At 45.9% G+C, this 21,506-nt stretch overlaps 1 protein-coding gene across 5 annotated transcripts in view; it reads left to right on the top strand.

Moving 5' to 3' along the window:
• Window positions 1-16,419, top strand: part of SLC5A9 (solute carrier family 5 member 9) — a 41,485-nt gene extending 25,066 nt beyond the window's left edge. For 4 of the 5 annotated variants that reach the window (XM_054073263.1, XM_009561962.2, XM_054073264.1 and 1 more), the window contains 2 exons: window positions 204-351; window positions 2,301-3,181. In XM_054073263.1, the coding sequence (XP_053929238.1) occupies window positions 204-351; window positions 2,301-2,509 (357 nt within the window). In that variant the 3' untranslated portion in view covers window positions 2,510-3,181. Of the gene's footprint in view, window positions 1-203; window positions 352-2,300; window positions 3,182-13,522 lie in introns of those variants that run through there. The other variant, XM_054073266.1, reaches the window with a different exon arrangement.
• Window positions 16,420-21,506: the final 5,087 nt, after the last annotated feature.

The following is a 21,506-nucleotide window of genomic DNA, read 5'->3' as shown; positions in this document are numbered from 1 at the left end:
AATGGATGGTTCCAGCCTTCTTTTCCAAGGCGTGGGCATCCATCTAGAAAAGGGAGGTGAGAGGAAGTGGGGGAACAACTGTTGCCCCAGAACAGATCTCTCAGCACCGTCTTGGATCTGTCTTCTTCAAAGAAGGAGATGACTGGCACGTCAGTTTGAGACTGACAGGCAACAACATGTTTGTTCTGTGTATTACTTTGCAGCTCGCTTGCCTGACGTGGTGGACAAGACACAGAAAAGCACCTGCCATTGACCTGAAAAATAACCAAAATGAAGAAGCACAGATCAATCCAGCCAATGGAGAGAGTGACTTGGACGAAGGTGCAGATTCAGTTGATAAGGAGGAGGCAGGTAGGTGATTGTCTGTGAACGAGCATGCTCATGTGCATGTGAGTGCACAGCCAAGATCTCATGCAATTCCTTCAAAAGCTCATGAGAGGCCATTTGTTTTATTCATTGGAGCTGGGGCTTGTATTTATGGGTATACCAGTTATAAGGATGTGACAAATGAAAGTGTTGCAGATTTTGGTCCTCCCTCTGTATCTTCTATCATTTACTTTCATGTCATAATCTTCAGAATGACTCTGAAATGCTGCCATTCCTGAAAAACACAGAACCACCACCGTTCAGTAAAATGTTTTCCCTCCTTCTCCCTAGAACAAGTTATTTACCTTAGTGAGCTACCACAATTGAGCTCTTCCCAAGCCATAGTGTTAATTTAGCACTTCGTGTCTGGACTCCTAATGTGTGTGGGACTCCTTAGATGGAAGTCAAACATCCCTTGGGAGGGTGGAGTCCTGTGCTGCTGGGACAGTATTGACGCTGGGACTTTGTGCCGTGACACGACATCTATTTGTTTCACCAAGATGCTTGAGAATCTCCGTAGCACTACTGCAGGCATAACCAAAGCAGCAACTACCACTAACGCTATGAATATTCCTGCAGGCTCTGTATTTTCAATTTTTAGCACATAAAAATGGCATCTCTTCCTGTCCTTATCATTGCTAGGAGATAAAACTCTTGTGTATGTGTTAGACAGGACTCCTCCTTACTCCTGCATGGGCTTTGCTGGCCAAACTCTCTCATTGGTGCTGTAACTTACTGTATCAAAATAGCATCACAGTCTGAAGGGAGCGTAAGACACTGGGAGCAGATGTGTACATTTTGTGGATGTTGTAGGATAAATCTACAAGCCTCAGTTTTCTGTTTTACATTATGCCAATAGTATCTTTCACCTTCCCGTAAGATATAAGCCGTGGCTAAAACTCAAACCCAAGTTGCTTAAATAGGTGTGTATCCTGCCAAAGGTATTTAATAAGAAGGAAGGTGAAGAGTCAAATGCACTTAAAGGGCTATCAGGAGACAGAACAGTAGTGAGAGATGCTACATAGGCAAGTTCTTTTTAGAGTGGACAGAGGTTTATTCTGCAAATCCACTGAAAAAATGAAGCTTTCCGATTTTGATCTTAACCTCCCCAGGGTTACAAAGCAGAAAAATTCAGAAGAAAGACTCGTACACAAGATTTCACTTCTTCCTTTTGCTGGTCAGCTCAAAGGATACTGGTACCAATTACAGCCAAGCTAAACAGAAGTGAACAACTAAAGAAATCTGGTTTGCTTTTTTTTTTCAATAGAGTAAGCTTGGTTTTAAGTTGAATGTAGCCATGCAGCATTATTTATTATTTCCTATCAATTCCTAGTTCACGTAACTGGCTCAGATTTTTATAAACAAATGTCTTGGTATTTCGGTAATTAGTAATGATGGGAAAGGAAATGTGAAACATAGCAGTTGACAGTTTAATGAGGTTCTTTGGGGGTAACACCTTTTCAAGGCTTTATGACATCTGTATTTAAGAAAAAAAATATATATTTAGAAAGAACATCCAGTGAAATACACACAGCACAGGGCTGTCAATTAGAACACATACTACGTCTAGCAGGTCACATGTAATAAATAAACCAGGAGATCTGTGAGCGGACAATCATGTTGTCAGGAATTTGTGAAAGTGGATAGAAGCTGGGTTGAGAAGGACAGGGAAGAGGTCTGTTAATTAGCTAATGAATGATTGTTGTTGCAATCAGCCAACTGTAATCAGGCTGTGCAGTACATGGTTAAGGCAAAGCCTTTCCCTTCCGATTCCCCTTCCTCCCTCTTTTCCCTCTCCCATCATCATCTCACATCTCCTGTGCAAAGTGCCTCTGAAGCCCCACTCCAGGTTTGTCAATGCACTTCCAAATTAGTGGAAGGAGAGAGGGAAGACTTTCAGCTAGACACCCATTTTTTTGGTTCGTCTCTTGCAGCAGCCAAGATTCCCTGCTGGAAAATGCTGTACTTGTGGTTCTGCGGTCTGTCCACTGGCCCCACACCCACCCTGTCCCAGGAGGAGAGAGCTGCCCTGGAGCTGAGACTCACCAGCATTGAGGAAAAGCCGCTGTGGAAGACTGTTTGCAATGTTAATGCTATTCTCCTGCTGACCCTTAATGTCTTTCTGTGGGCATATTTTGGCTGAGGTAGGATCAGGTAACATTTGGTTTTGGTTTCTCTTGGGGATCCTCATCTTCATGTCTAAGTCAGAGATGTTGGATGACAGAGACCCTGGTGATGGTCTCCAATGCCTTGGCACAGCCCTTCCCTGAAGGCACTGCTTGCTGGAAATGACTGCAGGGTTCAGTTTCTCCATAAGATAAGGTGTGACCAAGACTCAAAACTGGTCATGTTCAGATGCAGGGGAAGTGGGGGAAGTCAGGAGAACTGAGGTCAAATTTAAAGGTGCAGAGCCAAGCCCATCAAGGAGCCAAAGGCTTTGGGAAGTCCAGTTGTGCCATGGCTGGGTCCTCATTCCCCTCATGCACCAGTTCAGGGCTGACTTTGCACCACTGCTTCTGGTTTACATGGATGTGAGGAAGGAGACTTACGCACTACCTGCAGTTTTTATATACAGCCAGAATTCAGAAGGGGTTAGTTTAGGACCAGTTAGGTTAGTCTAGGTTAGCTCAGCAGTGACAACCTTGAGATCAGCAGCGGGGACAGGGGCTTCCCCACCCTCCCTGACCTCCCCCACCCTGACCACTCTGCCGTGTGACAGTGGGTCTTTCAGCAGCCTGAGCCTGTTTATTCATTGGGCCAATCCTGCCCCTTAACAGCATTACCAGCAATAAAGGTGCCTTAGTAAGAAAAACAATTCTGACTTTGGGTTATTGTGGTTATATATCCTGCATTGACACACAGTGATCTCTCTGGGACCACAGTGATCTAGCTGTGGTAGGGAAAAGAAACATCTCTCCTTAGGCCAGGTCCAAGGCTGGACCTTGCTCTTCTTGGACAACTCCAGGCCCCTCTGAGTCACCTTGTGTCATCATGAAATGCGGCATGGCCGTAACCTTTTAAACTGCGTCTAGAGAAAGAGGTGGCAGTACCCACTGTTAAAATCCCTGCCTGATGGTTAGGATGCTCACCTGAAGAAGGCCCACAGAGGTGTGATCCCTCCACTCCAGCATCCAAGGGGCACGTCCAAGCCACCAGGCATCTGCTGTGTAGGAAGGTGAGAGCATGTGGTGAAGCACAGCACCATGAAGATGAAGAAAATTATTCACAATCCAGCAAGGAGAGGGGAAACAAGGCTCAGTACCCTCTTGGAACAGCGAGCTCAGGTTGTGATGCCACTCAGTTTGGCATGGAGGAGACCGAATCAACTGTGCGGGATGGGGTCTGTCCTGTGCTCGTGCAGGTCAATACAAGCATTTGCTTTTTCTAAGAGGAGAAAAAGATTTCCTTTGAATAAGGGAGATAGCTCCATCATGGCCCAGCCATCCCCATGGGAACAGGCACAGAACGCAGTGCTTCCCTTGTCTTTCCACTATTCGATTTTGAGCCCATGGTGCCCAGAACAGAGGGTGCCTTAAAACATTTAGAGGAAATCAAATTACCAGCTGTGATTAATAGCTAGTAAATGTCTAATAATACCAGACACATTTCTAATGCATTTAGAAATACCAGTGCTCTTGCCTACAGCAGTGAGGCGCCGAGTGCTCCTGAGCCACAGAGGCCCTCAGATGCACTAAGCTCAATGGTGTTATTGCCCTTTTTGGACCACGAATCTGCTAAAGTAAGTAATGCAGAACAGAATGAGGAATAATGGAGCGGTTTTTCAAACGTTTGTTGTTATTCTTTTTCCCTAAGAAAATTCCAGTTTTGCAGAGAATAGAAGTGAAATTAAGTAAGCCTCTTTTTGTTTTTAAATGAGAAAAATAGTTTCGACCTTTGGATGTACAATGCTGACCCTTCCACATCTCACCCCATGGACGCAGGAAGATGATGTTTCCTTTAAAATGATGTCTGTGTCAGCTAAACAAAGTAGTGCACTTTGAGAGACACGACTGTATGCTTGGCCCACAGAAGGAATGATGACATTCACAGTGCCAGATGCAGGCAGCTGTGTGCTCCACAGGAGAAACACATTTCAATGGTAAATTTATTTGACTTGCTACTCAACTTTGAACCACTAAAGCAAAACAAAAGAAAAAAAGATTCACTAGGGAAAGGGACTCTGAAATGTTTTACTGAACTAAACCAAAGTTGTCTCAAAATATCTTGAACTTCCTTCGTGTTCACTAGGGAAATAGCATATTTAGAGGAAAAAATTTAAAACCAAACCGAAAAGAGATGACGTGGAAGATTGGGAGTGGAGGGAGTTTCCTTTTCATGTCCCTCTTCTCCATCCTTCTTGTCTCCTACATCCATTCCCTCTACCTGCATCCATGTGCAGCTCTTCCTCACTGCCTCTTCCAGCTCCTCTTTCCCAACCCTGGTAATTTCCACCTCGTGCTACATCTCTCCATAGGTTGCACTTGAACACACGAGAATCCCTGCAGCAAGCGGGACTTTGCTCGCCCCAGCAGCACCCCATAAGCCTCAGCCCTGTGTGCCAAGAAGTCGCAGGGACAGGGATAGGTGCAAGGATGGGAACAGGATAGGATGAAATGGGTGGGGTGGTTCTCAGCTCCCTGCTGCTGTGAGCGTGACGCTATGGCAGAGCTCTGATGTGATGGTGCAGCTCTTTGCGCTCTCAGGTGCACTCTGGGGTTTTTAAGAGGGGAAACCCCAACAGAGGTTGTGCAGGTGGAGTGCTTGTAGGCCCCAAATAAACTGCTCTTTTTACTAACAGGGATGATCAAGGGCAAAAGAAACAAGGCCCGTGACAGTCTCATGTTGCACCGGTGAAGACACATTGTGCACCCATTGAAATGGGGGTACTTTCTACAGCTGTGTTAGATGAAGACACACAAGTGCTTAAATGCCCGTGGTAGGCTCTGAGGAAACCTTTTCAGAGATACACGAGGCGGGACAAGGGCAGACCCTGAGCAAAAGAGTATGTCAAATACCAGGTGCTGCAGCCCAAGCCGCTCTGTGCCAGGAGCAGCTTCTCCATCAGCATTGTTCAATCCACACCACGAGGGCAAAACTCCCAAGAGAACAAGAATTATCTGCAAATCCAGCCAGCCACATCCCCAGAATCAGGAAGGAGTAAATTCATTGGATCTGGAAGAGTTTTTAGCAATAACATGGGGAAATGCACATGGGAAGTCAGAGCCCAGCAGAAGCGAGGCTTTGGTGACGACAGGCTCATCCGACAGCGGATGCGGCAGGCTGTAGTGCGGCTTCGGCATTTGGCTCCTTGTGAGCCTTTCCTGGGGAGAAGCTTGTCATCACCCCAGGAGCGCTATACAGCCTCGCTCCTCACAGCACATGATGAATGGCAATATCCTAACAAGAACACATCGCTTTCAGAGCTGTAACCAATATACAAGTCCATTGGCAGCAGATGTTATTAATGATGCCAATACATATTTTCCTATTAATCTTCCATACTAGGCTTGTGTCTATCTGCAAATGATTATCATTCATTTTCCTGACAAATCTATCAAGATCATTTATTACTGTTCGGCGAAGGATCTTCTTTTAAACAAAGATTAATAACATTGCATTTTATCTGGCTGGCTGAGCCAAAGGAAATGAAATTAACAATGAACCCTACAAACATGTCATCACTTTAATTTACCGGAAAATATTTTAAAATGTTACTTAAAAGAATATACGCTGTGGTGGGCAGAGTTTACTACAAAGGATAGAAATGCAACTGCATGCATGCAGGATGGTGAGTAAGTTAGCAAACAGGGCATCGTGTTTTCTCTGGTTCCTTGCACCTGTTTCCCTGGACAAGGAGGGAGCAGCACCCACAGCCTTCTTGGCATGCACACATGGGCACATGCATGGGTGAATTGTACCTGGAAGTCACTATTTCTGTGTTAAAATGGATCCTATCCAGGATCACAATCTCTCATCCCTGCAGAAAACATTGCCCTCCCTGTATTCCTGTAGGAGGAATCTTCAACAGAGTAAAGCTCATGGAGACCCGAGGGAGAATCACAGAATCACAGAATCACAGAATCACAGAATCACAAGGTTGGAAAGGACCCATTGGATCATCGAGTCCAACCGTTCCTAACACTCCCTAAACCATGTCCCTAAGTACTTCATCCACCCGTTCCTTAAACACCTCCAGGGAAGGCGACTCGACCACCTCCCTGGGCAGCCTGTTCCAGTACCCAATGACTCTTACTGTGAAGAATTTTTTTCTGATATCCAACCTGAACCTCCCCTGACGGAGCTTCAGGCCATTCCCTCTAGTCCTGTCCCCTGTCACTTGGGAGAAGAGGCCAGCTCCCTCCTCTCCACAACCTCCTTTCAGGTAGTTGTAGAGAGTAATAAGGTCTCCCCTCAGCCTCCTCTTCTCCAGGCTAAACAACCCCAGCTCTCTCAGCCGCTCCTCATAAGACTTGTTCTCCAGCCCCCTCACCAGCTTTGTTGCTCTTCTCTGGACACACTCCAGAGCCTCAACATCCTTCTTGTGGTGAGGGGCCCAGAACTGAACACAGTATTCGAGGTGCGGTCTCACCAGTGCCGAGTACAGAGGGAGAATAACCTCCCTGGACCTGCTGGTGACCCCATTTCTGATACAAGCCAAGATGCCATTGGCCTTCTTGGCCACCTGGGCACACTGCTGGCTCATGTTCAGTCTACTGTCAACCAGCACCCCCAGGTCCTTCTCTTCTGTGCAGCTCTCCAGCCATTCTTCCCCCAGTCTGTAGCGCTGCATAGGGTTGTTGTGCCCCAAGTGCAGGACCCGGCATTTGGTCTTGTTAAACCTCATCCCATTGGTCTCGGCCCAGCAGTCCAGCCTGTTCAGATCCCTTTGCAGAGCCTCCCTACCCTCCAGCAGGTCGACACTTCCTCCCAGCTTAGTGTCATCTGCAAACTTGCTGAGGGTGCACTCAATGCCTTCATCCAGGTCATTGATAAAGACATTGAACAGAGCTGGACCCAGTACTGAGCCCTGAGGAACTCCACTTGTGACTGGCCTCCAGCTGGAGTTAACTCCATTGACCACCACTCTCTGGGCCCGGCCATCCAACCAGTTTTCAACCCAGGAGAGTGTGCGCCTGTCCAGGCCAGAGGCTGACAGTTTCTGCAGCAGAATGCTGTGAGAAACTGTGTCAAAGGCTTTACTGAAGTCCAAGAAGACTACATCCACAGCCTTTCCCCCATCCAGTAGTTGAGTGATTTTGTCATAGAAGGTGATCAGGTTAGTTTGGCAAGATCTGCCTTTTGTAAACCCATGTTGACTGGGCCTGATCACCCGGTTCTCTTGCGTGTGCTTCATGATAGCACTCAAGATTACCTGTTCCATGACTTTCCCTGGCACTGAGGTGAGACTGACAGGCCTGTAGTTCCCCGGATCCTCTCTGCAACCCTTCTTGTATATGGGCACAACATCAGCCAGCCTCCAGTCTAGTGGAACTTCCCCAGTCAGCCAGGACCTCTGGAAGATGATGGATAGGGGTTTGGAAAGGACATCCGCCAGTTCCTTCAATACTCTTGGGTGGATCCCATCCGGCCCCATAGACTTGTGGACGTCTAGCTGGGCAAGCAAGTCTCTAACCGCCTCCTCTTGGATCACGGGAGGCTCAATCTGCCCCTCTAACTCTTGGATTTGTAAACAGAAGGAACAACTTTCTTTGCTATTAAAGACTGAGGCGAAGAAGGCATTAAGTACCTCAGCCTTGTCCTTATCCCCTGTCACTGTTATTCCTTCTGCATCCACTAGAGACTGGATATTCTCCCTCGTCCTCCTTTTCCTGTTAATGTACCTGTAGAAAGACTTTTTGTTGTCTTTCACAGACTTAGCGAGTTTTAATTCTAGTTGGGCCTTGGCCCTCCTGATTTTTTCCCTGCACGATCTCACTTCGTCCCTGTAGTCCACCCAAGATGCCTGTCCTTTCCTCCAGAGCACATAGAGCTTCTTTTTCTTATTGACGCATCTTGAGATCACCCTGCTCCACCAAGCTGGCTTTTCCCCCCGCCGGCTCCTTTTCCGGAACACAGGGATGGCCTGCTCTTGAGCTGCTAGGATTTCATTTTTCAAGAGCGCCCAACCCTCATGGGCTCCCTTGCCCTGAAGGACTGTTTCCCACGGGACTTTGCTAATCAACCTTCTGAACAGGCCAAAGTCTGCCCTCTGGAAGTTTAATGTGACTGCTTTGCTAACCCCCTTCTTAATCCCACCTAGAACTGAAAACCCTATCATCTCATGATCACTTAATCCCAGGCGTCCTCCAACCGTCAAATCCCCAACAAGACCTTCCCTATTCACAAACAGCAGGTCTAGGAAGGCACCCTCCCTTGTTGGTTCGCTAACCAGTTGTGCAAGGAAGTTGTCTTCGATGCACTCCAGGAACCTCCTAGACTGTTTCCTTTCTGCTGTATTGTACTCCCAGCAGACATCCGGAAAGTTAAAGTCTCCCACAAGGACAAGAGGCAGAGATTTAGAGACTGAAGAGGGCACACGTGGACTGACAGAGTCCTAGCAACCATTGCACTTTTGTACTTTATGAGGAAAAGAAACAAATTTAGTAAGTTTACATGGGTTAGTTTCTTTCCTTCTGCACCTTCTTCTTACTTTCCTTTCCCTTCATTTGAGGAAAATAAAAAAAAAAAAATTATAAATACATAGCAAAGAACATATCAGAACTCCCCTCCTACTATTACTGTGAATAGTTATGTAAGAACTTAATATCAGCTTTGCTTTTGCATTGCTTTGTTTGTACCCATGAACTTATATTTTGAGCCCCATTTTTGTGGGGGTACCTACCGCTGTGCCTCTGCAGGACTTTCCCCATATACCTCGCTCTGCACTGTGAGGTTTCCAGCAATGGGAATCTCACCACTCCCCTTCACAGCCTTCTTGTGCCTGGAAGGAGCTTCTGCTGATTACCTAATGCTGCAGATCACTTATCTGTTTCTCAGTGACCACTGTTTCCAACCCCAGGGGTTCGGGTTATTTGAGGACATCCAATTAGGACCTGGGGTTACTTGAGGTCAAAGCCCCTCTCTGGCTGCAGTGCTAGGGGTTACTTGAGGTTATGCCCTGAGGTTGCTTCAGGTCATCCAGTTAGGCTCTGAGGTCACTTAATGTCAAATCACCTCTCTGGGGACCATGCTAGGAGTTACTTGAGGTCACCCAATTAGGCCCTGGGGCCATGTCAGGTCAAAAGACCTCTCTGGGGACACCCTAATAGTTACTTGAGGTCATCCAAATAGGCCTTGGATCACTTGACGTCAAAGAACCTCTCTGGGGACCACCTAGGGGTTACTTGAGGTCATCCAATTATGCCCTGGGGTTACTTGAGGTCATCCAGTTATTCCTTGGGGTTACTTGAGGTCAAAGCACCTCTCTGGGGACCCCCTCGGGGTAACTTAGGTCATTCAATTAGACCCTGGGGTTACTGGAGGTCATCCATATAGGTCTTGGGGTCACTTGAGGTCAAAGCACCTCTCTGGGATACTCTAGGGGTTACTTGAGGTCATCCAATTAGGCAATGGGGTTACTTGAGGTCATCCGGTTAGGCCCTGGGTTTACTTAGGGTCAAAGCACCTCCCATGGAACCCACTAGGGGTTACTTGAGGTCATCCAATTAGGCCCTGGGGTTACTTGAGGTCAAAGCACCTCTCTGGGGACCCCCTTGGGGTTACTTGAGGTCATGTAATTTGGCCCTGGGGTTACTTGAGGTCATCCAGTTATTCCCCGGGGTTACTTGAGGTCAAAGCACCTCTCTGGGGACCCCCTTGGGGTAACCATAGGTCATGTAATTTGGCCCTGGGGTTACTTGAGGTCATCCAATTAGGCCCCGGGGTTACTTGAGGTCATAGCACCTCTCTGAGGACTCTCTAGAGGTTACTTGAGGTCATCCAATTAGGCCCTGGGGTCACTTTATGTCATGTAATTTGGTCCTGGGGTTACTTGAGGTCATCCAGTTATTCCCTGGGGTTACCTGAGGTAATAGCACCTCTCTGGGTACTATCTAGAGGTTACTTGAGGTCATTCAATTAGGCCCTGGGGTTACTTGAGGTCATCCAATTTGGCCCAGAGGTTACTTGAGGTCATTGCACCTCTCTGGGGACTCTCTAGAGGTTACTTGAGGTCATCCAATTAGGCTCTGGGGTCACTTGAGGTCAAAGAACCTCTCTGGGGACCCTGTAGGAGTTACTTGAGGTCATCCAATTTAGCACTGGGGTTACTTGAGGTCATAGCACCTCTATAGGGACTCTCTAGAGGTTACTTGAGGTCATCCAATTAGGCCCTGGGGTTACTTGGGGTCATAGCACCTCTCTAGAGGCTCTCTAGAGGTTACTTGAGGTCGTCCAATAGGCCCAGGGGTTACTTGAGGTCATCCAATTAGGTCCTGGGGTTACTTGGGGTCAAAGCAGCTCTTCGGGTACCATGGTAGGTGTTACTTGAGATCATCCAATTAGGCCCTGGGGTTACTTGAGGTCATCCAGTTAAGCTCTGAGGTTACTTGAGGTCAAAGCAGCTCTCCAGGTACCATGGTAGGGGTTACTTGAGGTCATAGCACCACTCTGGAGGCTCTCTAGGGGTTACTTGAGGTCATCCAATTAGGCCCTGGGGTTACTTGAGGTCATTCAATTTAGCACTGGGGTTACTTGAGGTCAAAGCACCTCTCTGGAGACCATGCTGGGGGTTACTTGAGGTCATCCAGTTAGGCCCTGGGGTCACTTCAGGTCATGTAATTTGGCCCTGGGGTTACGAGAGGTCAAAGCAGCTCCTTGGGTACCATGGTAGGGGTTACTTGAGGTCAATCAATTAGGCCCTGGGGTTACTTGAGGTCATAGCACCTCTATTGGGACTCTCCAGAGGTTACTTGAGGTCATCAAATTAGGTCTTGGGGTTACTTGAGGTCATCCAGTTAAGCTCTGAGGTTACTTGAGGTCAAAGCAGCTCTCCAGGTACCATGGTAGGGGTTACTTGAGGTCATAGCACCTCTCTGGAGGCTCTCTAGGGGTTACTTGAGGTCATCCAATTAGGCCCTGGGGTCACTTGAGGTCATCCAGTTAGGCCCTGGGGTTACTTGAGGTCATAGCACCTCTATTGGGACTCTCTAGAGGTTACTTGAGGTCATCAAATTAGGTCTTGGGGTTACTTGAGGTCATCCAATTAGGCCCTGGGGTTACTTGAGGTCATAGCACCTCTCTAGTGGCTCTCTAGAGGTTACTTGAGGTCGTCCAAAAAGACCCAGGGGTTACTAGAGGTCATCCAGTTAAGCTCTGAGGTTACTTGAGGTCAAAGCAGCTCTCCAGGTACCATGGTAGGGGTTACTTGAGGTCATAGCACCTCTCTGGAGGCTCTCTTCAGGTCATGTAATTTGGCCCTGGGGTTACGTGAGATCAAAGCAGCTCCTTGGGTACCATGGTAGGGGTTACTTGAGGTCAATCAATTAGGCCCTGGGGTTACTTGAGGTCATCCAGTTAGGCCCTGGGGTTACTTGAGGTCATAGCACCTCTATTGGGACTCTCTAGAGGTTACTTGAGGTCATCAAATTAGGTCTTGGGTTTACTTGAGGTCATCCAATTAGGCCCTGGGGTTACTTGAGGTCATAGCACCTCTCTAGAGGCTCTCTAGAGGTTACTTGAGGTCGTCCAAAAAGACCCAGGGGTTACTTGAGGTCATCCAATTAGGTCCTGGGGTTACTTGATGTCATCCAATTTAGCCCTGGGGTTACTTGAGGTCATTCAATTTAGCACTGGGGTTACTTGAGGTCAAAGCACCTCTCTGGAGACCATGCTGGGGGTTACTTGAGGTCATCCAATTAGGCCCTGGGGTCACTTCAGGTCATGTAATTTGGCCCTGGGGTTATGTGAGGTCAAAGCATCTCCTTGGGTACCATGGTAGGGGTTACTTGAGGTCAATCAATTAGGCCCTGGGGTTACTTGGGGTCATAGCACCTCTCTAGAGGCTCTCTAGAGGTTACTTGAGGTCATCAAAGTAGGCCCCCTTGGGGTTACTTGAGGTCATCCAATTAGGTCCCGGGGTTACTTTAGGTCATCCAGTTATTCCCTGGGGTTACTTGAGGTCAAAGCACCTCTCTGGGGACCCCCTCGGGGTAACTTGAGGTCATGTAATTTGGCCCTGGGGTTACTTGAGGTCATCCAATTAGGCCCCGGGGTTACTTGAGGTCATAGCACCTCTCTGAAGGCTCTCTAGAGGTTACTTGAGGTCATCCAATTAGGCCCTGGGGTCACTTTATGTCATGTAATTTGGTCCTGGGGTTACTTGAAGTTATCCTCTTAGGCCCTGGCATACTTGAGGTCATTCAATTAGGCGCTGGGGTTACTTGAGGTCAAAGCATCTCTCTGGGGCCCCCATATGGGTTATTTGAGGTCATCCAATTAGGCCCTGGGGTTACTTCTAGTCATCCACTGAGGCTCTGGGGCCAGTTGAGGTTAAAGCACCTCTCTGGGGGCCCGCTAGGGGTTACTAGAGGTCATCCACTTAGGCTCTGGGGTTACTCTAAGTCATCTAATTAGGCCCTGGTAGCACTTGAGGTCAAGGAACCTCTCTGGGTATCATGCCAGTAATAATTAATTAAGGACATCGAATTAGGCCCTGGGGTTAATTGAGGTTAAAGCATCTCTCTGGGTACCCCCTAGGTGTTACTTGAGGTCATCCAATCAGACCCTGGGGTTACTTGAGGTCTAATTCAGTGGAAATACGGGTCTTTGTATTCTTATGTGTAGGCGTAGTTGAGATAGTAATTTGGGATGCCTTTTCATGGATAGTCCTATCAACCTTTCCGCATCCTACTTTGATTTTTCCTCCTACAGTCCCCTGAAGTTGCTGAATCCCCTGTTCTCTACCCACATTCCATTTGTGCCTCACATATACTTGATTTTCATGTGTAACCGCAGTTGCTAGATTCAAATCCTTTTGATCAGAATATTTCCCAGGGCTCCAGTACACTAAATAAAAGCTTGAGACCAAGGTCACTCAGCATGCTTTTGCCTAGAGGTGCCTTTCACTCCCTGAATTATAATTATAATTATGAAAAAAAAGTTTATTGGTTGGACTTGTGTGACCCTCCATGGAGATTTATGTGCCTTTTTCACTCAGGTGCAACGGATCCATGCGCTCTGCTCCTTGATTTCAATTGCTGTGAAGGAGGCAAGGAACATCTGGAATGGTCCTTCTCACTGCAGTTCCAGAGTCCTCTCTGCAAGACACTTTACATATACATAATCTCCAGGTCGTATGTTATACACAGGTTCATCCAAATCCCTACTTTGCATCTCAGCCTTGTGTTTTTCAATCTTTTGGAGTTGTTTGTGCTATGCCACCATGTAGGAGGTCATAATTTCATACGCAAATAGAGACTTATCTGTCGTACTAATTCTGAGACAAAATGTGGTCCCCTATCAGGAGACATAGTTGCTGGAACCCAAAAGTGTGGTATTATCTCCTGTATTAATGTTCTGGTTATCTCCTTGTTCTAGTAGGGAATGCCTCTGGCCAACCTGAAAAGGTACCAGTTAATACCAATAAGTATCAACATCCCCCCTGTCTTGGGAGTCCTGAGAAATCAATCTGCCATTATTGCCCAGGCCCGTTGCCTCTTCCAATTTGGCCCATTCCTGGTTTCGGGTAATTTGGGGATTAGTCTGGAGGCAAAGGTCACACTGCTGAGCCACTTGTCTCACAATGGTGTATAAATTTCTAGCTGCAATCCCTTTAATTAGGTGTTTATATAAAGCTTCTGTCCCCCTATCTCTCTTCCTGTCTTCTTCCCTCATCAAAGGCCGTGTTAAATAGGGGGAATGATTAGTTTCCCTTGTGGAGCGGGGACCCACCCCTCTTTACTATATGACCCTTCCAGGTCTATTATAAATTTCTGATTATCTGATCTTCCTTGGTATATTCTGGCTTACCTTCTACAGAGATTCGCCTGTCAGGGATCAAAGCCCCTTTTGGTTTTATCTCACCTTTGGCTGCCAGTTTTGCCTCTCTGTCCACCAGCTCATTTCTTCTCCCCAATTCTGAATTCAATTTCTAGTGCGCCTTGATGTGCATGATTGTCACTTTCTCAGGTATGGACTGCTGGACTGCTTCCAGCAGTCTCAGGATCCCTCTGCATACTTGATGGTTTTGCCCTGGCATGTCTTTTATTGCTTAAGACATAGCTGTTTCCATCCATGAACCAGCCTTCAGTGTCTTCCATGGGACTGTCTTTCAGGTCCAAACGGCTCAAGTATGTGGCCTCGATGGTCTCTAAGCAGTCCTGGTGCACTGGTTCTCCTGTATGTCCACTGAGAAAAGAAGCTGGGTTGATGATGTTAGTAACCACAATTCCCATATCATGTTCCAACATTATAGCTTCGTATTTTAGGAACCTTTGTGGAGAAAACCAGTGCCCACCTTTTGCTTCCAGACATTAACACAGTCATTTTCTGGTCCCAGGGTAAATCTTCGTGCCTCCTGGATGTTTAGCACGAGCTGAAACCGCTCGTAAACAGCCAGGCCCTAGGGTAATCCCTTGCTTCTCATGAGAGAAGAGGAAAAATGGCTTACTCACATCTGTAAGTCCTAAGTCCGGGGCCGACATCAGGGCTTTCTTCAGCTGTTCAAAGGCTTGCACAGCCTCTGCGCTCTGTTGGAGGTATTTCTGTTTGGCGGTGGTTAGTGCATACAGGGGTTTAACAAGCAGTCCATAGTTATAGATCCATAGCCAACACCATGCCAAGAAAGTTCATAACTCTTTCACTGTTTACAGTCTCAGACTTTGATATATTGCCTCTTTTCAGGCCTGTCCCAAAGTTCTTTGTCCAGCGCTGATTTCATAGCCCAAATAGATCACTTCGTGTTGCATTATTTGGGCCTTCTTTTAGATACCCGCTATCCCTGGAGCCCCAAAAAGTTTAACAGACTCACCATCCAGGTCATGCAAGCGTTGTCTTGGTGGCAATCAGGGTATCATCTACATATGGCAACAGTCTCCCTTCCTCAGGTGGGGCTTCCAGGCCTCAAAATCCTTTGCAAGTTGATTACCAAATATCCAGGTGAGTTGAGCTCTGCACCTGCTTTCAAGGTTTTCCCATTCAAATGCAAATATTTTCTGGCTGGCTTCATGGAGAGGGAGGCAAAAGTAGGCATCCTTCAGGTCTAAAACAGTAAGTCAGGTTAGTTCAGGTATTAATACAGTTAATAGGGTATATGGATTTGCCACCACATGGTAAAGGGTTTGGTTATTTTATTTACAACCCACAAGTCCCAGGCACATCGGTGGACCATACCTCGCAGTATACCTGGTTAGTGATTTCTTCACTGATTTTTCCTTCTGTGGGAACACTGACTAAGGATAAACCCATTATTTGTATATACTGCTGGTCATCTACCTCCAGAGTAGTCTCTCCCTTTTCAAATTTGATTATTGCACCCAATTGTTCTAATAAATCTCTCCCAAAAGTGCCTTCGGGGAGTTGGGCATATACAAGAATCTGTGGATGCCCCATTGTATTCCCAGTTTAGAAGTTCACAAAAATATACCTTTTCACTTTGGCCAGTTGCCCCTTTTTGTAGTCATTTCTTAGGGACATCAAATCTTAGTTCAAAACCGAATATGTTGCCTCTGTGTCAACTAAAATTCTACTTTCTTCTCCTCTTTCCCTGGCTTCATTATAACTATTGAATCCACTAGGGTGGATTCCCCACGTCCATCCCTGTCAATCTTCCTTCACATGAGCCACTATTCCTCTTTTAGACTGGCCCAAAATAAAAACCTTGTTGTTGTATTCCTACCCTTGACCCAGGATCCAGCAGTGTATTGCGGCACATTATATCCCTCAGTCAATTTAGAAATTCAGATGGTGATTTAGAGGGACCTTGTTTACTTGTTTGGGAATGGCCCTTTTCATTCCCTTTGAGATTTACTTCTGATATACCTGTAAATTTTCTATATGTTTAGATCTGTCTGGATCCCACATTGGGTCTTGGATGGGAAATACTCTTTCCAAATCCCATACATTTTTACAATCAGTTTTGTTTGGGTTTTGGTTTTTTTTTTCCCTTTCTTTTTCATCTCGGTCTTCCCGGAGAGGTGCCTGTAAAACTGTCAAAGCAGACCTTTCCCTGACGCAGGAGGATACTGGGCTATTCGGGGGGGTGGGGGTCCTGTCTGAGCCCGTGTCCCATTCCTGTGATCAAGGGGGAGGCGTAAGCAAATCAGGTAAATCTTGTTCTGGTGTCTGGTGAATTTTATTTATTCTAGTGCACCCGTGCTCAATACTGCACATCACACACCACCACCTCAGTTTACCTTTAAATTCTTTGTTATTTTCCCGCTCAAGGGCGAGTTAACATAGGGTCCTGCAGAGGCAAAATCCCACAGTCCCTTTGCCACACCGGATGGTTTCGGAAGGTGAAAAACATTTCATTCCACTTTCCCTCTCTCCTTGAAAACAACATTAGTTGCAAAACGGTACTGCAATCCTTTCTAACTCATTGAGCCCCCGGCTCCCCCCACCAATTCCTTCCAGTGCTGTCCTAAGGGGCTTGCCTAAGGAAATTCTCGCTCAATTTTGCCCCCATACTACCTTCCGACTCTATCTTTCTCTAACTTCTACAAAACATTTAAACACTTACAAATGGCCTGTCTCTAAGTTCGCAGGGACTTCCCACAAGACTGGAAACAACAACAATTCCCATCTACAGATTATAGACACTCAGGACAACAGAGTGATCCCAGCCTAGCTGAATAGCACAATAAAACATTATGAACAGTCTGAACACCAAATCTGATTCATTTCCACAGCCTGCAGAATTCTGGCTCCCCTGTCCACACAAACCATTTTGCTTTTACACTTTCAAATTACTTTTTTCTGTCACACAGAACACTTAACTCACATTCCGGGAGGGTTAACTCATACACATAGCACCTAACTTGCACACCAGGAAGGGGGGAAAGGAAGAGGCACTCTCAGCCGCTTCTCCTGTTTTTCTTTTTTTTCTATGCTAGGTATTTTAAAATTTCATCCTTTGCAGCCTTCCGTTCCAAAGGTACAATGTAAATATACCCATTTGTCGGCTCAATGGACGTTTGGAATTAAAAAGCTTTGTAGATGCATTCCTGGGATCAAGACAAACAGGGCTTCTAAACAATCTGCAAGTCTTTCAACATTTTGAGCTCAGCCCACGTCTGGTTCCTGTCTATGGAGGAAGAATGTCCCCTGGTAAGCTGTCCCTCTCAGTTCCGCTGGTACTCTGTTATATATCAAACAACTCACAGAGTATACTTACGACATAAACCACACAACGTATAGCAGTGATCACTCGCTTCGTTCGCCTCCGGCTGCCTCCTTTGCAGGAGAGCAGAACCGCGGATCAGAACTCCGCACTCGCTTCACGCTCAATGCTACCACGCATTCACATACAAACACTCCACAACATATGAGAAATTTAAAATGAGCTCTTAAAATATATATGGTATCGATAGTGAAGATTTGCAAGAGGTGCAGAAGATGATAGCCCTCTCATATGCAGCACTCCTGCTTCCCCAGCAAGGAGTACCCAATTCACAATAATACTATAACATTATTTTACCTATAATACCATATATAATACCATAATCCCTCACTCCGTGTCTACTGTCTTATGAGAATCTTGGAATTATATTTTACCTGGTGCTTTGCTATCACAGCAGGGACCACCCATACCATACCACAACAGCGAATTCGCTATTTTACCCAGAGGTGGGCAGTGCCACCTCCTCACCCGGCACAAGAAGGGGATTCATAGCCCTCACGGGCTTATGGGATCTCGGCAAAGTGACCCTAACCCTTTGTCATCACGTGAGGTGTCCCATACATGATTTACAGACTCATCCCGTAATTCCCCTGCAGGTACATCCAAATTATCATACCATATCATACATAAATCACATACCTGGTCCACCCGCTGATGGGCCAGCTCTTCCCCCACAGCGATCGGGTAGAGATGGGAGATTCTCCGGAGAAATAGCTTACCGGGGCATGCCTTAGAATGTCCCACTCCCCACCGATCCCACATCCGGGCAGAGAGGGTGTCCTGTCTGGGTGGCCAAATTGTTTTGCGGACTCAAACCCTATAACCCAAAATGAGCTATAAAGCAGGTATGTTTATTTCCAGCGCTGGGGTGCAAGAGGGTTCTCCTCCTCGCTTGCACACCGTATAACTTAACAAGCAGCTACTTATCGTGTAAAGACATGCATAGTTATAAGCGCCTACTATATATTCATAACCTTTCCCAATTCGTATTATAATTAGTTCTGGGAAGTTCGCTCCAGTCCTGTGCCTGCATAGTGCCTCCTGGTGATCGTGGGCCGGGGTCTTAAGGGTGAGGAAAGAAGTCTTCCTCAGGATAAAAAAAGTTTTTTCCTTGAACTGTGCACAAGCACAGCTTCTTCTTGTTGTTTTCCAGCTTTCTGCATACCAATGCCCACTTATCAGTAAACTTCTGCTAGCTGGCTCCTTCGTTATCAACTTCCAAGGTCTTCAAGGCAAACAACGTCAAGCTCTAATGAACACACCCAACCCCCTTGTCTGCATTCGCTCATCAGTAGCAGTCTCGAAATGCTGATATATCAGCAAGAGGCTTTCTGAGTATGCGTTTGTGTACCTCTGTGGAGCAGCAAAACACAGTCTCTAAACTGGCTGGTATTTAACCATATATTTTATTGCTACATAACAAAGTCTTCTGGTTTTTGTTGTTTTTTTTTTAATTAAAAAGAAAAGTCATCAATGCAGCACAGGTCTTTAAAAAATTATAATGAATAAGAAAAGCCTGATTATACCCCAAAGCAGGGTTTGGCTTGTTTGCAGATTAAAATGCAATGAGTTAATAAGAGAAACAATCTGGCAGTCTGAAGCTGTATCTCCAGTTACTTTGGGGACACTCTGTAGTTTTAAGTGGCAAGAGCTCAGACTGCACATATCCTGGCCACACATGCTGGAGTAGGACCAGACTCCAAGCTTCTAAAAGATCTCATCTTCTGCTTCGTGCTAGCATTTACTGGTAGAATTTGTGATCTTTGGCTGAGCAATAACCACAATGCATATGCAGAACATCACTGCCTATTTCTTTATCAAACTTCCAGCTTAGTCATGTTTCCTTTTAGCATAATTGTCAATCCCAGCATAAGGACTGCAAGCTAAGAAGAAACCACTTTCTGGCTAAAGTGCTCTAAAAGCCAAATACTCATTATATTAAGAAAAAATAAAGGAGCTGCACCGTATTTCTAGTGTGACTGCACCTTGCTTCAGCTTTCAACTGCTGGATCTCATGAAGCGTCTTCTATTACATTAAGGAGTTGTCTGTTATGAACTTACATCACACTAATGAAAATCATACATAGTGCATGTAGAGAAACAAGGCATTATAATAATGGAAAGGCAAAAAAGGGGATAAAATCAAAAGGAAGTGGCAAAGGAGAAAATGCAGCAGGTGCAAAAAACAAATTCAAGCCTTTCATCACACAGTCCTGTATAGATATGTTTATTTTGGGATATGGGATATGTTTATTTTCCCCATTTTGGACTAATACTGGCATAAAATGGGAGATATTCAACCTCGGTTATTTCTCAAAGCCAGGTATGAGCAATTTTCAGTGTTTTCTCAACTTTCTGTGAACCAGTGAGTCTTGAAACTCATACAGGAGAGACAGAGAACGCTGCTGTCCCAGAACAGCCCCTCAACACAAGCACTGGGCATTCTTCAGAGTCTGTTATAGGTTTAAAGTCTTTCGAGGGAGCAGAGAAGTCTGCGGCTGTCAAATTGCTCTTTAATTCCTGACCTGAGATTCTGTATAATACCAGAAGCCATCTTCATGCCTTTCCTCCTCTTGTCTCAAATACAATTTCCAACACTTCTGTGTATCCACGTCCATCACAGTACATTGGGGCATGTTATTTAAGCATGTGCCATCTGGTCAGAGGCTGGCATCAAGGTGTTGGTGTGCCATTCAAGCACAGCCCAGGATTTCACGAGCAGAAATGGAAATATCATGCAGTGCAATATTATGGATAAGCTGTCCAAGCAAGACCAGATGGCACCACTATGCCAAGGACAACAAACAGATATTAAGTTGTCAGAGTGTGAATCAAAGTGAGCCTGAGCTGCTGAGCTCATGCCATTTCTGCAAACGATTCCCAGAAATGAGAAAGAAGTCCCGAAAGACGCTGCAGAAATGCTCCTGGAGAGGGGACTTCAACAACGCTCTGTGAGCCACAGGGTGTCACCTGAAGAGTCCCAGTGCCACACAAGAGGGAGTTTGCCTAAGAGTGTGCATAAGAGTACATGTGTACATGCAAAACATAAGAGCCACTGCACTTGCAACACTCAGCTAGTGCTCTGTGGTGTGGTTTTTCTACTAAACTACGACTGGGTTGGGTTGACAGCACTCCTGATTCACTACGGGGATGGAGATCATCGAGGACAATTTCGCTGCCCACTTTCTGGTTGAGGCTAACAAAGTGGGCTGTATCTCCGAGTGTGTATGCTGGGGTCTGGGGTGGGGGGAAGGACCAGGGTAACCATTTTAAGAAATCCATGATTTTTGCTGCATTTATTTAAAACAGGAATGTTGTTCAAAACATTCAGCTGTGACTCACTCCTGTAGCTTCCTCAAAAGAAGCATCCAATTTAATATGTGAGGCTCATAACCAACTCATGCAGTGCAATAGTTCACATCAGTTTGGAGAAAAAAAAATTCTGCTGGCAGCGCAGGCAAGTAGCAGTGTCAATTTTTCATTAACCTCCAGCTACTCTCTCTGTAGACTTACAGCTATAAGTAAGATTACTGTTATAATTTCTTCTGGTCCCTAAGGAAAAAAAAAAAACTTCTCAAAACTTTTAAGGTCATTAAAAAAACCCTACCTTTAAACTGTAGGTAGTTTCAGCTTACTTTCATATTTCAGAATCAAATCTTAGCTTCAGCCTCACATCAAAGCAGAAATGTCAGTTGTTTTGTTTCTACATCTTCCATGAAAGAAGTTCCAGCTTATACATGAGTTGACTGCCAAGTAAATAGATTTTCCTGGGGAACAAAAGCAGCTTTTTTTTTTGTTTGTT

This window comes from Cuculus canorus, chromosome 8 (genome assembly GCF_017976375.1).
Source record: "Cuculus canorus isolate bCucCan1 chromosome 8, bCucCan1.pri, whole genome shotgun sequence".
Lineage (NCBI taxonomy): Eukaryota > Metazoa > Chordata > Aves > Cuculiformes > Cuculidae > Cuculus > Cuculus canorus.
This window is presented reverse-complemented; position numbering and strand designations above follow the sequence as displayed.